Raw genomic sequence first — 17,690 nt, forward strand, 5'->3', positions numbered from 1 at the left:
ATACAGCAAGGAGAGGGCAAGGTTGGACCAAACTGACTTATCACAAACTGATGAATCAGAATTACAGTACTCAGGATGGTTTCTGTCTTTCAGGACCTGAAAATTTCTGCTTAGGGATGTTTCACAAATGCACTTGCAGAGGTAAAATTTCAAAAGCATTTTCATTTGTAACAAGGAACATTTGTGTTTTGCATAAATGGTTCCAACTTACAGGAATAATTTGGCCACAAACACCAATAGGCTCATGTCTTGTAAATGTAAAAAAGTTTCCATCTATGGGAAAAAGAAAAAAATTAGGCATTTAGACAAAGCATTTGTGAGAAACAGTTAGATCAGAAAAATGATAAAGTTGGGTACCAAACTTAGCTGGATACGATTTTACTTATAAAAGATATTTTCAAAATCTTAACTATGCAAAAAGCCATAAAATACATCTGGATTTAATGTCCACTTTCTTCATAGCTCCAAGGTTTGATTTTTCCAGTCTGACTGACTTTTTGCAGTGATAACCCTGCTTCTCAATATGGTATGCACAGCACACCAACAGGCATTCCTCATTTCTTTTATCACCTTTTTTTTCTTTCAGAAAGTTCTCTTTTAAATCCTACGTACATATCAGACATTTTTTAATATTAGATCTTAGCTTAAATCAAATCCATTAAATATAAAATTCTCTTTGATTCAAATAAATATGTGTTCCATTAAACCTAGCATAGAGATCTACATGAGGAAAAAAAGTTGGAAGTATTTATCACTCTAGTTTTCCTTAACTCCTTCTTTATTACCTTTTCCTTAATTCCTTCTTTATTACCATCCTTTTCTTTGTCTTCCTGAGAGAAGGTAGCTAGAGAGACAATGTTTTCCTAGAGCTGCTTAATGGGAAAGGGAATGGAATGAAATCTTAGCAAATAATCTTTCCTCATTCCTATCTCTTAGTACTTACTCTTCCTAATAGATTATCCAATCACTGAAATAAATATTACTGCTTTGTGCTAATCTTTGCTTAAATACCCAGACACCCAGGTCCCACTACTGTAGTCTTGTATAAACTATACAATGCTATGCAAAAGTAGTTTACCACATTTCTTAGATGTACACACAGCTTAATTTTTTCAGTCCATAAACAACTCTTGTTAGTAGTGTATAGAACAAGAAATAAATGTGAAGACCTACACTAAATGTTTAAACTGAGAACTATAATAAATCTTTAATAACCCGTCTTAAAACTTTTCTAAAATATTTTCCATTTGAGATATTTTCTATGTTGCACAACTTTTAGATAAAAGGCAGTTATCTACAGCTTGCGTTGGCCTCAGTTCTCTAATTTTGTTATCTTGGAACTACTCACCCACTGGAACGGTACGTCCATGGATTTTATCAGCCCAGCCTGCACAGTAGCGTAAAGTTTTGATACAGGCACCCAAGTCCATTAGGTAGGCCGTGGAAAAGAGCTTCCCACCATCAATGGTTTCCATTGTCTGCAGACAACAGCAATTCAAAAAAATATCAAATGCTGATAACGGTTCTTTTGCTTGTACTTTGTAATTTAGCTTCTGGTAGTTAACTCTGAGGATTTCAGCTTTAGAACAAGCATTTAGATGAATTCCCCTGTGAAGGACACATTTTGAAAAACTGAATGTAGCAATTTACACGTGAGAAATTTTCATGATGGTTTATTTGTATTGAGCTATGCAGATAGCATGATCATGACATGTTTGTAATGGTAAGATTTACTCAGAAAACATCTCTCCCCTATGAATCAATTACACAGTTCTAGTTTATATTACATATTCTGCAAGCACAGATCAAGAGATCAGGTAGGAAACTGATGCAAATAACTGATGCAAATAAAATCAGTGGTTTTCCTCAAACACCAGCAAGAAGACTCAAATCTTGTAATAAAATACCCTAAATACACCTTGAGTGTTTGATGTTCAAAGGAAAGAACTGAGCCATCTAGAACTCTTAAGTGAGAAAAATTCAGTATGAAGAATAAATGCTTATAGAGAAGAGACTCTCTTTTATTAGCTAACTAGTAACTGAGTGAACTAACTGGTCTTATTTGAAGACAACAGCAGATGGCCTGACACTCCATGCCAGGTAGATATAAACTTTTAACGATCTGTAAATATTCATTCAAGATATACAACTTTTTGGCTGAGCAATTCTGTTCTACCCACAGAGACACCAGCTCTAAATAGGGTTGCTTTCCAAGCCAAATCTAAGGAGTGTGGTTTGGACTAATTTCCGTGCCCCTTACTATTGGGACATAAAGATCATGAGCAGTTCTTAAATAGTGTCAGCATATTTTTGACACTTCAAGAACATTTTTCTCAACTTTTCCAAAGCAGAGAAATCAAGGACCTTCAATTTTATGAACAATCCTGTTACAATATTCAGGAGGGGGAGCCTAAACTATAGTTCTAAGATCTGAACTGTGGTTTTAAGATCTAATCACATTGGCATTCTTTATTATTTCAGGTTGGATCAACAGACTGATCTTCAAGAACAGTTTTTCACCAGCAACTCCCCTGTGAAGTCCACAATTTTAGTTAACTGGGCACATTTCAGACATCATACTTGGGAAGAGAACAGAACAAAGAGAGAAGATAGCCATGCTTCATGGCTCTTAGCAGCAAGAAACTGATGTATCTGGTGCTTTTTTTTTCTGTTTGGACACGGGAGAAAATTATTCCCTGGCCTCAAACTTATGAATTCCTTAGCTTTCAACATCACAACAGGTTGAAACCTAAGAAACACTATTCTCAGCGGCTCTTTCAGTACCTTGCTTTGACTTATTTTTTCAGTTGCCTATCTATAGGTGTGCTGAGCCTCTGAAGCATAACAAAGCACTGAAACAGAATAATTTTCATCCTGGTCAAATGCATGAACACAGGAAAATAACTTTGCAATTAGCTTTGGACATCTATTTTGATTTCTAGTGCACAGGAGTATGTGTTATTCTATAGTACTAGTTTTACTGGTAGAATAAACTGTGAGTGGAGAAAATCTCTCTTCATCAAAGTCTGGAAAGCACTTCACTCATACATACCTTTTCTGAAAAGGGAAATAGTTAATAATGTGACTAAGCTGTAGGAAATAGAAATAAAGCCAGTAAAATAGAAAGTTGGGAGGGACCCCAGAGAAAAGCAATTCTTTCATATTATGAAAATGGCAAATGGGAACAAAAACTAATTCAATGTGTCATCCTTCCTGTGGAAAAAATAATGGTATCTTCATCCTCTTTGCAATTGTAATGCAAATAAAGCAATAAATAATATAAATAAATAATGCAATGAAGAAATAAATGCCATCTTATCCAATTATTTAATGGACAAGAGAGCATACTTCTCTATTAAAAATATACCTCTCTTCAAATTTTGTCTCTCTCAACTCAAATCTAGCATTTTAAAGGGTGTAAGTTCCACTCGCCCAAGGCTTCTGCTGAGAAACTCTTATATAGTTGTAAGGACATATAATGGGCAGCAGATGCTTTGCAGATTTTACATATTTGAAGGTTTAAATTTTATGAGCTTATCTACAGTGTGTTTTGTGGTGAATGGCTAAATACTTTAAACTGTAACTAGATCAGTCTGAGTGATGATCCTGAATGTTGGATACTCCTCCTTCTCTTTAAATTTTTTTATGCAATTGGCAGAAAACCAGGATTCATATTCAGCACAAACAGTTACCCCACCTAAATTTTAATTCCAGAATGTGCTTGAAATAGCAGAGAAATCACCTTAATAATAGTACCATATGTGGAGTTTAAAACAGTGAGGAAAGGATACCAGCCTTTATCAAATTGGTGGTGCATTTCTATTTTACATGTCTTTTCTTGCCTTAGTTCACAATCTGTAGGTGAGAACATTACAAGTTATGTGTCTTCTGTTAAGTGTGGTAAAATAGGCAATACACAGTAGTTCTTTAAGAGAGGACATCATTCCCCAATGCTCATGTTATTGTTCTTCTTAAAATAATCCATTGTTCCCTTTGATTCTGGTTAAGCTTTATCCCTCATTGCTAGTTGCAAGCTGGAGTTAATGAAGGACCAGCGAAAAGAAGCTACAGAGCCCTGAAATTCAAAGTTTCTCTCAGTTCTGACTTGTATCATCTATAAACACTGAGCCAAGCTTTGAGTTTAGGCTTTGATTCAGGCTTTGACTTGAGTTTAGGCCTCAATTCAGTCTTTGGTTTAGACAAGCATTAACTATGTGATCTATGTTTGTGTGTCCTTAAGAATCAGCAATTCAAATTACTGTGATTGTAGATAGTTTAAGTATCACTTTAAAGCTAATCAAATAATCAACTACTTTGTGGATATAGGGTGTTAATAGACCCGAGTGCAAGCCAGCTTAGTGATGTCCATTTGCTAGAGAGAAGAAAACCGTGTGTTGAGACAGCCTGGCTTTCAGAAGATGAGGCATGTTAAACTTGCTTGCATCTTTCTTTTAAAATCAGGCCTTTTCTCCTCGTCCCTATGTTCACATATCATACTCACAGCTAAAATCAGACGGTCTCTTTCCACTAAGTCAGCTAGTTTATTCAGGAGCCTTCCTCGCTCTGAAGCATCCATTGTACGCCAGGTTGACCCAAGCTCAAAAGCCTTTCTAGCTGCTTTAACTGCCTTGTCTACATCCGCCTGTGGGGAAAACAAAAAAACTTACATAATCAGTGATTGGTTCTGCCATCAATAATTGGTTCTGCCATCATCCTTTTTTGCTGTTAAATAAGTAAAGTTTAGCATAAGCTTAACATAAAGTTTAAATAAGAGGAACAACCCCAATATAATCAAAATTAGTAACAGTAATGTTAAATACGTGGGTTATTTTCTTTCAAACACTTCCCTTGCTATATCAGCAATGTGAAATTGTATGAGAAACAGATGGGTTCTCCAGGCTTCTAAAATAAAAATATAGAAAATAACTCTATTTTTAAAATTTAGATTTTTAAGCCCTTTCTGTACACCAAGCACTTACACTGATGATACAATTTAACCTCATTCGTTTACAAAGACATGCCATGTCTGTAAGTTAAATGCTTAATTGCTCATCATCTCAAAGTATCTTACAGTGTAATGAAGACCAGGTTAGAAAAACTCCTTAGGATGTTCCTTAGGATGCTTCATAAAATGAACACAAATTTATTATTAAGGAAGACAAATCAATAAATTCATTTTTGAAAGTTTCAAGAAATATTTATACATAAAATGATTTCAAAAATTAAAAGTAAGCCAGGTTTAAAATGCTAAGCCTAAATATTTTAAAGTCTAAGCACTGTCTTTGCATATGCAGCTGATTTTTCAGTCCATAAATGTTTTTTATAGCATATTTTATTATTTATCATTTAGCTTTCACTTTGGAAGAAAAATCTACAATGAAACAATTCTGTGCAAAGGGTGTTCCAGGATCCAAAAAAACCAATTACAATCTCTTGAAAAAAGGCTTTTAGTATTTGGAATTCTTCTGCATTTCATAATTCTTGTAAAATTTATCAATGAGAACAGTGACATAAAAAGGAGGTTTATCCTAGTTTTTCATCAGAAATGAGAAATTCTGAGGAAAAAAAAAAGAAAAAAAGAGGTTTCTTTATATGCCACATTTGTCAGAGAAATTTGCATGCAATATTGAAAGGATTTCTTTCAAACATTTTTTGTGCTGCTCTTTGCTAAAATCTCCTTCAGGGAAATCATTATCAAGGTTAACTAAATCAGCAAATTCAAATAAGTCAACTCCAAGGTCAATTGTTTTAAATGTGAACCAGATCTTGAATCTTTAACTGGTGTTGGTAGCCATCAACTAATTTTAGGACGCTGTGAGTGGGGTGTGTTAGTGGCTTGGAAAGCCCAGCACATACCTGTTAGGCAGAAGGCCACAGAACTTCCAAAAGTTTTTTCTAGGAAATTTCGGAAAAGATAGGAAGGAACTATATGAATAGCATAGACATTACTGTAGGCTAATACTGACCAGTCACCTACACCAGGTAGCTGAAATCTACCAAATTAAGAAGAATTGCTTTTCTTCCGAATCTGTCAGCATGTTGTCAAACAGCTCATCACTACCTGTGACCCCGATAATAAATTTTCTACATCTTTGCAATAGGACTCAAGGGCTGTGGCTTGGCCTTAAATGGAAAAGGATAAGGGGAAAAAAAGTCATATGAATATGAATCATGTAAATTAAAACTACATTGCCCAGTGTTCTTTCTACTAGAAGTGCAGAAATAATTAAAACCAAGAAAAATCATAAAAGAATAATATAGGGCTGTGAATGAAAAATAATTAAAAAAAGATTGTTCTTCAACTGTATGAAATCTAATTTCATTACATAAATCTACACTGTGAGTATGAAGAATTCTTTCTGATTCAGTTTAGATTTTTTACAGAAGTACATTTACTTTATGTATGCTGACAATTTGGTGAGCTGCTTTATTATTACTAGGGGCCTTTAGGATTAGGAATGTAGTTTAAAGGAACCATCAAACTGGAAGAAAACAATTCCCACCCACATATATGTCTGTGCTTTGTAACCTCCTCTTGTTTTCTAAAATACCACTGCAAGGCAGTGGACAGCCCTTTGTCAACCCTATTGTGAGCACAAATTAAGTTCCTAAAATCTCTTGGCTCGTTATCTGAAGTCTAGCCTCTCACATATTAGGTTCATAATGGCTATGTAATTTACTAGATCTGTGCAATTCACTAGGCAATTTAGTTAATAGCAGTTGTCATCACACATCAGTTTGCAAAATTATTGAAGAGAAAGCAAACTTGTATGTTGAATAGTATTATCTCTTTATTTAATGAGTTGTTAGAGAGCTTGTAAGGAAAGAAAGCTACAAAAATTTTAAATGGTAACTGAACAGTTGCAGGTTATGAGTAATTTAATTTGAAGATGATCAGATATCAGAGTCTCAGCACTATGTATAGGTAGCTGGTATTAAAGAAAAGCAAAACCTTTGAAAAACTCCAGGCTAAATATAAGAAAAAATTAAAAGCCAGACTTTCTCAGCCATGTTTTTCTAAGAAAATGTTTAAAATGTGTCTTCATTATGACCTTCTGGGAAATTGGTGATCACTATTGCTGAAATGCTAGACAACACTAGAGACAAAGATCATTAGGATGAAATTACAGATCAAAGTAACAAAGATTTAATGAGAAGATGATTCTGAATGTATTTCTCAAAAGAGAATTTAATTTGAGTGTGAATTTCTCTACAGTAAATAAATAATTCTGGAAAAGCATGTGCTTATTGGCAGTAAACTTTTGGTGAACTTATAATATAGACAAACAAGTTTTACATTATTTCTACAGGATAAAAAGGTGTTTAATTAACATTTTTATGCTGAGCTTAAAAAAAAGCTTGTTATACAAAACATTCTAAATATGCACCTTTCTTGACTAAAATTAATATATCATTTTGTGAGAAAAATGAAAAAAATTCCCCTTTGGATGCAAGATTAACTTTGACAGGGAAGCATAGAAAATTAAATAAATATGTACAAGAACGAAACCAGTAATATTAAAATCAGTTTTCTTTCCAGTTACAGTCATCTTGCAAATTGGAAATAAAACCTTCACTTCTTGTATTTACTTTCTAAGAATTTATAAAAAAAACCTTTCTTTGGTCAGAACTTTAATTCTGTTAAGAACATTGCCCGTCCTATTTAAAAAACTACCCCTTTACTTACATTTAAACCGTATGCACTAGACAAGTCCTGTTTGTAAGAAAAACACATAATGCAACAAAAATACCGAGATCAGGGCTTAGGTTTTCATTATATCTTTGATTACATGTCATCTATCCAAAACTTTCCACTACAGAATCTCATAAATATATTTTTGAAAATATTTCTTTACAGTTTTCCACAAGTTTTTTAGTCCTTTGCTGAACACTCATTGATTCAACATGCTTTAATTTGATCAAATTTGGAGGAATTAGTGACTATTTGATAGGCCACCTTCAGCTTCAGTGTAATTTTTAGGACTATGTTCCAGTATGTTTTTCACAAAACAAGATATTTGAAGGGGGCAGTGCTGAGAAGACATATAGCTAAAAATACTGATGTTAGTGACCATCTTCACAAAGTCTGCGGGATATTATAAGTATTTGTTCTCTTTATTTTATCTATAAGGAAAAGCCTTATATAAATGATTATATTACATGTAAAGAAAAAAACCCAGAAAAAATAAAATCCCAACTATATTTTTAGATATCACTCATGACAGATAAGAAAAAGAATCAATAATATTAGTAAAACAAATCAGCAAAAATATTTCTTCAGAACTTTTCTCATATGAGCCCAAGGTAAAGCAGTTTTTCAGTGTCTCTTTACAAAAAAATATTATGGCTTAGTGAAAAAGGGCTAAGAATTATATTTGTGGAATAAGGTATGCAGGTTGAATCAGGTACATCTGAAGTGATGTTTTACATCACACAAATGGCTGCTTGCTTTCCTGCTTTTAAGATCCACTGAAATTAAAGTTACAGTTAAGTTCAAGAAAGAAAACCCTACCTTGTCACCTTCTTCAACCTCACAGATTTTCTCTTCAGTTGCGGGGTTAAAGACTGCAAATTTTTTACCACTGACTGAATCATGCCATTCATTGTTTATGAATATCTGCAGGGGAAGAAAGAGTGCAACAATATTAGTAATGCATACATAGCTGTTGTCTGTTACATGTTTTAGTGAATAAACACATCTTTCATAGCTGAGAGCTGCCGGATTGATAGATGCCTGAACTAAAACTGGATAGCTGTTTCTACATTACTCTAAAGAGATGAGTAATCACACATGCACTCAACCAGGATCAGCTTTTTAAAATTGACTTCCTTTGGAGAGGCAAACTTTCCCTACACTGTATTTTTACTTTGTTTCATGTCATAAAAATATGCTGTTACATAGGGGTCCTTCCACTCTGTGAAGTAATAGGGAAGCCCTAAATGACCTATGGAAAACTACCTGAGTTTCCTGGGCTCACAGGGCTGGTAAAAATGAAGGGCCTTTCTGTTACACAGCCTCACAGAAGAAAACACAGTCCTTGGATTTAGTCAGTGTAGTATATTAAGAATATCTGGGATACCACTGTTGTATTTAGCTTTGCTTTGATTTCTCTTCACTCTCTCCTGCCAAAAAAAGAGAATCCCAACCAGAACCAAAACAAAACCCCCAAACAAACAAAACCAATAATATGATTTTTTGAAATTAAATCTGAGACTGAAAAAAACCGTGCCAGAGTCAATTGAATGAGTTACAGAATCATGGAATGTGTAAGGTTGGAAGAGACCACACTGGAGTCATATGGTCCAATCACCCTGCTCAAGTAGGGTTATACTAGGGCACAGTGCACAGAATTGTACCCAGATGGTTCTGTGTGCTTAGGCCAGGCATACAGACTTCTGTGTGAAATTTGAGGTACTTATCTCTGTTCACAAATGCAAAACAGATCCTGGGTCTTACCTGTGGGTGCACAAGACCTGTACTACTCTACAGCCTGCTGTCTCTGAGGTACTGTTGATAAAATGGTCAAAGTGGTTTAATTTTGTTTTAACTGTAGGTTAACCTCGAAACAGAAAGGAAATGCTCATTGGAAAGACCTGATAAATGCACAGCTGTTGAAAATAGGAGGATAAGTTGCTAATAAGTGATTTGAAGGTTGCTTCTTGAAGTGGACATGATAAAGTATACAGTCCAAACCTAAGGTTTGGTACGCAGGTACCTGACCTTCCCTGCCTGACCCTCTCTGTACTCTCTGGGTTCAGGTCAGGACTGAAATTGGGGTGCCATGCTAAGCTGTCTTCCCAGCGTTTGAGCCCACCTTCCTGATGCTGGTGGGCTGGTGCCCTCCTTTCTCCCTGTCTTCCAGTGCCATTGTGTTGCAGGCATGAATATGAGATCATTTTTGTACTCACCTCTGAGGCCATGTCAGGCTCTGAATGACTGTACCACGTATTTTGAGCTCAAATTTTTCTTCTTTCTAGAATCAAGTCATCTTGCCTCACCTTTACTCACTGGAATCTAGCTGTGAGACTAGCTAGCAGGAAAGATATGATTCTTGCCTCCTCTCCATTAGGACAAAGAACCTAGTGTTGCTGCTTAGAGTAGCAGGAACTTAGAAATAGAAACCTAGAAAATACTTTGGGATTGGCAAAGTAGACAGCGGTTGACTCAGGTCAAGACAATATTGAGACACCGGAACCGCAGGATAAATGCTTTTTTTCACAGAAACCTGAGGACTAAATCCTTCCACCTCAACCACATATGCTATGAAAATGTAACAGATTTCAGGGAATACATTTTCTGCATAGTATTAAATCTAGTTGAGTAGTTGTTAATAACTGGTGAGTAATTTATAAATAACTATCAAGATTGATAAAATTATTATCTCTAAAGGGATATGGCAACAATCTGTTAATATATTAATACATTCCTGTATTAGATTAATACAGTTCTGTATGTTTTTGCTTGTCTTTACCTGGGTACCTTATACAGAGTGTCATTGCCACCTCTGACCATCAGGACTGACCACCGAACTCCTGATTTAAAAAAACCTGTCTGTGAAATAAGTATCTAAGTTCATGGAAACTTCTGATAGGCGATGAAGCAAGTTGTAAGAATATCCACACAAAATTCCAACAGTGGTGAAAGGACAAAGACAGGAGTTAAATGGTTAATATGAAAAAAGCCATTGCCAAGAGAAGAGAAAAAGTAAAAGATAAATATTAACATAACACTGCTATGATGTTACAGTATGCCAAATTCATATCTGTCTGTGAAAGGAATAATAGAAAGACATACCATATTTGGAAATATTTAAAGTGCTTGTTTAAAAACTACATTTATTGCACCACTCAATATCACCTATAATATTAGTTTAGAATATATTTTTTGTTAATGTTTCTAATATCATTCCTGTTTAAAGCATAACTTCATTATATTAAATATATTTACGATACTGTATCAGAGTTACCCAGACGTCTTTCATAAGCTAGATAGCAGCCTTGCAACTGGAAGTAAGAAAGACAGGAAAGGAAGAAGTCAAAACTCTCCATGTAAGCTTTATTAACACATTTCAGGCAGCTGTACTCATTAACGTGCATGCAGCCATGCCCATAAAATGCTGTGGAGTATTTACTGCACGCAGGATGTGGATCTCTAAATCCAGGCAGCACTGAAGTGCCAGCTAACATCAGCCTCTAACAACAACCTTGACCTGCTGAGGAAAACAATGATTGGGATCATCTTCCTATAGGTTACAGTGTTTTTTCAGTGAGTCAGAACTCCACTGACAGCTCTTCAGACACAAATGCAAAGGACCTACCCTTTTGTGTCAAGTGCTGTGCAGTGGGTTATCTGTGGTGACTGACTAGGCCCCATGAGGTTTAGAGCTACAAGTGTATTTTGCAAAAAATTTAGAAATACTGTTACAGGTGTTTTTAACTGTTACTTCACAGGAATTTTAGGAGATAATTTTTTTTTTTTTTTAATTTGAACAACACAAAGAATTGGTGACTATTCAGATTTCTTTGCAGTAGAACTGGAAATACAGATTTCCAGTATATGAGACTGTATACTGTTAGAGCTTAGTGTTTTAAATAAAGCCCAGGCAACCGGCAGTCAAAAACCATCTGATTGTCTTTATTCCTCAGTGTCATAATGCAGTAAAATCTTGCTTCTCTGAAATGCTTGATTTCAGTTCAAATGATCTAATACCATCCACTGTTTGGTGTTGAAGTTACCTGGAAGACTGCAGTATTTCTGTCCTTGTTTACACAGTTGATTTAGTCATTCAGATGACCTCAGCAGAGAATGGAGAGACAAGACCTGAGCTTTGGGTTTTTTTCTGCCATCCCAGTGGGTTCTTTTCCTTCAGCTCTGGAGTATTTTGAAAGAACTGTGAATTCACTTTTAAGTATTTGCTAGATGGGAAGTGCCATATTTGTGTCTGTGCTGCACGCGAGAAAAAAGCATTTGACTCTGCACGTCTTTGTCTCAGATGAACACCATACCTCTGCTCAAAGAAATTTTAGGGTCTTTACTTAGGTGTCATCACCTCATGAAACATAACTTTTTGCTTAATCTTCCTTAGAATAAGGATCTCCTTTTTTGTGGGCCCAATATTGTACAGTCTGTACACGGTTTCAGGCTTTAATGCTTCTGCAAAATAACTTAAAAGGCCAGCTTAAAAAGAAAATTTCTGCTGTTGCATTGATCCCATATTCAGCATCTGTCTATAAACTTACTGTTTGCTAGGGACAAATTTTTATATAATTCACTATTATTGATTTACATTATAATTCATACAGAGATGTAGTCAAGAAACGTAATGGAACTAACTAAAATGTGAACCGTCCCTAACTTAGCCACTAAGGATAGCTTTTTAAATACAGAAGTAAAGGTCTAAGCTGCCTTCTGTTAAGATTTCAGAAACTCTTCCAGACTTACAGTACAAGAAAAAGCAAAGCCTTTTCCCACCTGAAATCTGCCTTAAATCTCTTAACAAAGTTTTTCTTGAAAATACTCTTCAAATGAGCCCATCTTCCTGTTTCACAGAGATAAAAGTGTTCACCAGATTTGAACCCTTGCTCATTTGACTGCTCTCGAGCTTCTTTGAGTAGACTATGAAGCAGGGAATTACACAAACAACACGTTTTTACAGGCAAGGAACAAGGAAGAGACACCAAGGCTGAGGCTGGACGCGTGCTGGAGGCAGTTCAGCATCACTTGTGTGAGGTGGTGCAGAGTGCTGAATAACTGTTGCACCTCTTCAGACCTGCTTATATAGATTGTGACAGCCATTCAGGTATCCTTGAGTACAGTAATTCACAAAAAATTTACTTGGCAGTAAATTTTACAGATACACTTAAGCCTTAAAATTTTGTGGCCTGAAAGGAGGCTCATTTCAAGTGCTTAAAGTTCTAATTTACTAGTCTCAAAATATGTAATGGAATCTCACTGTATTCTTTGAGCAATAAAATTAAAATATGTGACATTTCTTAAGGAACTACTAAAGAATGAAAATGTAAGCTTTAAACAAATACGTCAACATAGATACTGCTGTAAAATCCTTTTCTTTTCTCCCCCTCAGGTTTTTCCTTACAAGAAGTTTATATATGGCTAATATTTCATGTAATTTTTTTTCTCTCCCTTGGACTTATAGGCATTATTGAGGTAGGAATTACATGCAATAGACTAATGATCTGAAAATGTATGTTTTCTATTAAGTATTTATGCAATTTTTTTTATTATTTTTCAGTTACTAGGTGTCTACAAAGTGAGTTGATCTTACAAAGAGTAAGTTTCTGCAGTACCTTTCTAGCTGATTACCTTTCCCCAGCTACTCCAATTACATTTTTGTGGTTTTATGCCTCACCTTTGTTTTTGAAGCTAGTCACTGCAACATTTTAACGCTTAGCTATAATTTTTCTTTACTCAGAGTGTCTTACCCTTCCACATTTTCTGATATTCCACATGCAGCTTAGCAAGAGAATGTTCAGACCTTTTCTCCCCTTCATGTAGTTTGGCAACCTAATAATTAACTAATCTGAGTTTCTCTGATTAAAGGAGTACCACAGGGCTTAGTGTATGTGAAAGCCTCATGACAGAAAGCATTTGTGACTCCACATTGTCTAATCATTGTCTAATTCCTCAGTGTTGGCTAAGTAAAATATTTACTAGCACATTTTTTACTAGCTACCAAAACTCACTGGGTTCATGGAAATATCTTTAAAGGAGATTCTTATATGAAACCAATTCAAGATTACTTTATGGTTCAAAATACAAGCCAATTTCAGTGCTTAAAATACATTTGATTTGATAGCTGAAAGTCAAATTTCATGAAGAGTGTTCAGTGTTATACAGTATGTAAAAGGCTTACTCTGACATGTAGCTATACCAATCTATAGATCATTTAGTTAAGTGAACTATGTGAAAAGTCACAAATGATCCCACACATAGAAAATAAAATAGAGAGACTGATAAGTAAAGAGAGTCCTTAGAACATCTGCAGATCTCTCTTCAGATCCTTTTGTGATGACTGTTGGTATTATGCAATGGTAGAAAAAGAGAAATTGGAGCTTATGAAGATGAAGGATCTGGCTCTAGGTGCTTTGGACAGAAAGGTTAATACATCAATAGAAATTAGTGCTTCCCTCATCTTCCAGTGTAACTACTCACCCACACCCAATGTTCTAGCTTGTATGGGACAGGAGAGGAATGGGATGGGTAAGAACACAAGAATGCAAAGGCTTTACTAAATTGTGGGATGAGTGTTGTGTATGGGGTGACATTTCTATTATCCCAACTCCCTCAGTACACTGCTGGGGCTTTCAGACAATCCTATGTGATATTTGAAGATATGAGTAAAATATTGCAAAAATTAAGCCTCCACAGAGGTGTGCTGGATTTTGCAAACAAGTGCATTGCATTTCTACACAGTTGTAATCATTAAGCAGCTTTCAAGGAAATGGTATCTATTGTCAAGGCAAAAGAAATATTTGCTATGTGACACTCTCCTTGCTTGCACACTACAAACTAGGCTTTTCAACGATGCTGGCTCTCTCCTGGTTGCCTTTTTGTACTAACAGAACAGATTTTTGCTAACTAAATATTTTAGAAGGATGGCAATATTTACAGGAATTTGTGTCTTGCATATTCAGTTACATCATTTGGTGTTTTTCTCATATTAGTTGTTTTCCTTTGGAAAACAAAAAAAAATCAAATAGTAAAATGTTTTGGGCTTTTTTTTGAGACAGGAAGAGCAGTGGCAGGCTATCACATGGCAGAACTACATATCTTTCCTGTTAAATATTTACAAAGTAAGATCCTGCATGATTTATTCAAGAAAGACATGTACTGGAACATGGTTAAGTTTTTCCCTTAGAAAAAAAGGATAGAATGGAATTTAAAAGGACTAATTTAGATGAATGCCTGCTTTTGGAAAAGAAACTAAACAGTCATTCTAGAAAATAAAATTATTTCCCTTGCAATGGTATCAAGAAAGAAAGAAAAGAACAGTAACCAAGAATTTCCAAAGATAAGAGGTCCTTTCTGGTCAATAGTTCTACCTGGATGTTTCAGAGGGCAAAGCTTCTGCCAAAGAAGTTCTAGCAGATATCTGTGTGTTATGATATAATATTTTGATATAAAACTGGCAAAGAGTCTTTGAAAGCTTGAAACACAAGTCTGGATTCAGGCCTTCTTTATCTGTATATTTTTAACTCTATATAGAAAGAATTTTCTATTTCAAGACGTTTGAGGTAATATTTCATAGTTAGTTTCATAGTTAGACTCTATCTAGTTTATTAGCAACTTGTTTAGCTAAAAAACAAATTCAAAGCCAGATTCATTTTCTCTAATGTAAATATGTGACAGAATTAATTTTATTTTTAGTTTCATTTTCACACATCCCTTTCTATGTAAGCTTATCTGGCATAATTGTTTGAATCTGATTATAACGCAATGCAATATGCTAACATTTTAATTTGTTGTCACTGTTTTGAAAAATGATATGATAGAAACCTTTCTTTGCTCCATTTATACTTTCTGGTAAACTTATCACTGCCGAAAATTTGTTTCAGGAGGAAAACAACATCCACACCATGTGAAATATAGAACCATTCTATCATGCTTGCACATACAAGTGCTTTAACTTAGGTTAAAAGGATCACTGCAGATCACTTGCTATGTGTAAAATCAGAATTCAGCCAGAATAAACATTTTAAGCACTGGTTTACAGTGGTGTCCACAGTTCATATAAGGTTAAAATGAGCACATCCTACTGTCTGAAGTGAATGCATAAGAAAGATTAAGAAAAGCAAATGTTACTAACCTTGGTGTACTTAATTTTCAGATCTTTTAATGGTTCTGGCAGTGCCGGCGTAACCAGAGCAGGATTGCTGTCTGACCCGTGCTTCTTCATGTCTTCAGTTGAGAAGTTTGAGGATGTTCCTGAAACACAGGTGAAAAAAGGTATAAAGGGAATACGGTGATTTTTGCCCTGACTGAGCTCTTGGCTTTATTTGTGCTTTTTTATCTGAACCAGCCATGGTATATTTGCATACAGGAATACGATTGGATGAAAGAATTTATTGCAAAGAGAAAATGACACTACTTATTTTTATGACCAAAGGCAACAGCCTTTTCAGTGAGCTGAGACCTCAGTGAAGCACATACTGCTGAAACAAACTGCTGAGGCAGAGGCTCTGAATTCCTCACTGGGGAACAGAGTTTAAGGCCTCCTCATCTCACCTGTAATATTGCTTTCTCTCAGCAGGCAGGTGTCCAAATTCTAAAGGAAATTCTTCATGTACTTGAAGGCAGGTCTGAAGGTAAAGACAGATTTGTTAGCTCTGAAAACAAACTAAGCCCTTCTTACTAGAAGGTCGATGAGAATAATTACCAGAGCTAGAAACCATGCATTAAAAAACAAGCCACCTTAGGTTACATTTTAATATGTCCACAGTACATTAGAAGTACTGTAATTAATGTCTGTTTTGTACATCAAAGAGAAACAGGGTGATACAAAATCCTTTGTGGGTTTTTCAAGAAATGTGAAGGTAGGAGAAAACTGATCAATCCAGGAAAAAAAAATCTCTGGGTAGAACTAAGCAAAAGCTTGCTGTTTTTTTCTTCTAGATAGCGCCACAAATTTAAGGACAAAGTTTTTACCACAGTGTCCTTTGGAATATCTGAGTCCAAAACAAATTGTTCAATAGACAAGGGTTTTCTACTCTGGGTAGTACCCACTTTCCTGTTTTGATTATTCAATGAAAAATATGTATCTTGCACAGGCAAATAATTTTTTTTTTTTAATTTTTATAAGATACAAGAAACTCCTTTCTTCATGAAGTCCTACCTTTTCTGATTAGTGGTATCACAGAACTTGTTTTTATATGTTAGGCTTCTGAAAAATGCACACTGGATCCATGCCATAGAAATAGAAAGACATTATCTTATTGCTTTCATTAAGACAACATAAATTCTTGGAGAACTCACTGCTCACAGTTAATTAATGTATGAGGTATCACCTAAATCATCTGTCAATGTAGGACCTTTAACTGACAGATGAGGCAGGACATATCATGAGCTTAATCTTACCATGCATTAATTCTATTTCACATGCTTTCTGAATTAAAGTGCATGCCATAATTATTATTGATGATTTTTGTGTTTGGACATATGGTTTGAGCAAGAGTTTCTGAAATTTAGAAAAGTTCAAGTTATTTCTGTGTAACAGAGAATTCTATTCTCAAAATAGTCGTCTCTCAGTGAGATGTAAAGAGCTGTGTGGACTGAAACAAGTTTCAGCCATTCAACTTGTCCTGTGAATGAAGGGAACCCATTTCCATTGCTAAAAACACTGTGATATTGAAGGATACCTACTCACTTACGTACTTTTGGATGCATCTGTCAGCTTTTCTGCCTTAGCTGCCAGAGGTCTGGCTGAAGACATCTGAACATAGAACAGTACATTTGAAAGTTTTTTGAGCATTTTCAGACTTTAACATTTTGGGTTACAGTATTTGCCTGCCTTAAGGAATGTCTTTGAGTCTCTTGTCTCATGCAAAACCCAGACTGTCTAAATAGGGTTTGTTCATTTTTATTTGGAATATAAAATTTTCAACTATCTTTGTGTAGCAATCTTTTTTCTGGTTTTTTTCCATGTAATTTTCTGATTTAGACACTAAAGTCT

The 17,690-nt window shown here is 35.1% G+C and overlaps 1 protein-coding gene across 1 annotated transcript in view; it reads right to left on the reverse strand.

The window, feature by feature from the left end:
- ALDH1A1 (aldehyde dehydrogenase 1 family member A1) overlaps window positions 1-15,917 on the reverse strand; it is a gene marked incomplete at both ends in the record, with an annotated part of 30,271 nt that extends 14,354 nt beyond the window's left edge. Inside the window, 5 exons of the mRNA XM_082301169.1 lie at window positions 212-273; window positions 1,349-1,478; window positions 4,502-4,642; window positions 8,513-8,617; window positions 15,828-15,917. Of these exons, the coding sequence (XP_082157295.1) occupies window positions 212-273; window positions 1,349-1,478; window positions 4,502-4,642; window positions 8,513-8,617; window positions 15,828-15,917 (528 nt within the window). The remainder of the gene's footprint in view (window positions 1-211; window positions 274-1,348; window positions 1,479-4,501; window positions 4,643-8,512; window positions 8,618-15,827) is intronic.
- Between the last annotated feature and the right edge of the window lie 1,773 nt (window positions 15,918-17,690).

Source organism: Coloeus monedula, assembly GCF_965178545.1.
Source record: "Coloeus monedula genome assembly, chromosome: Z".
Taxonomy (NCBI): Eukaryota; Metazoa; Chordata; class Aves; order Passeriformes; family Corvidae; genus Coloeus; species Coloeus monedula.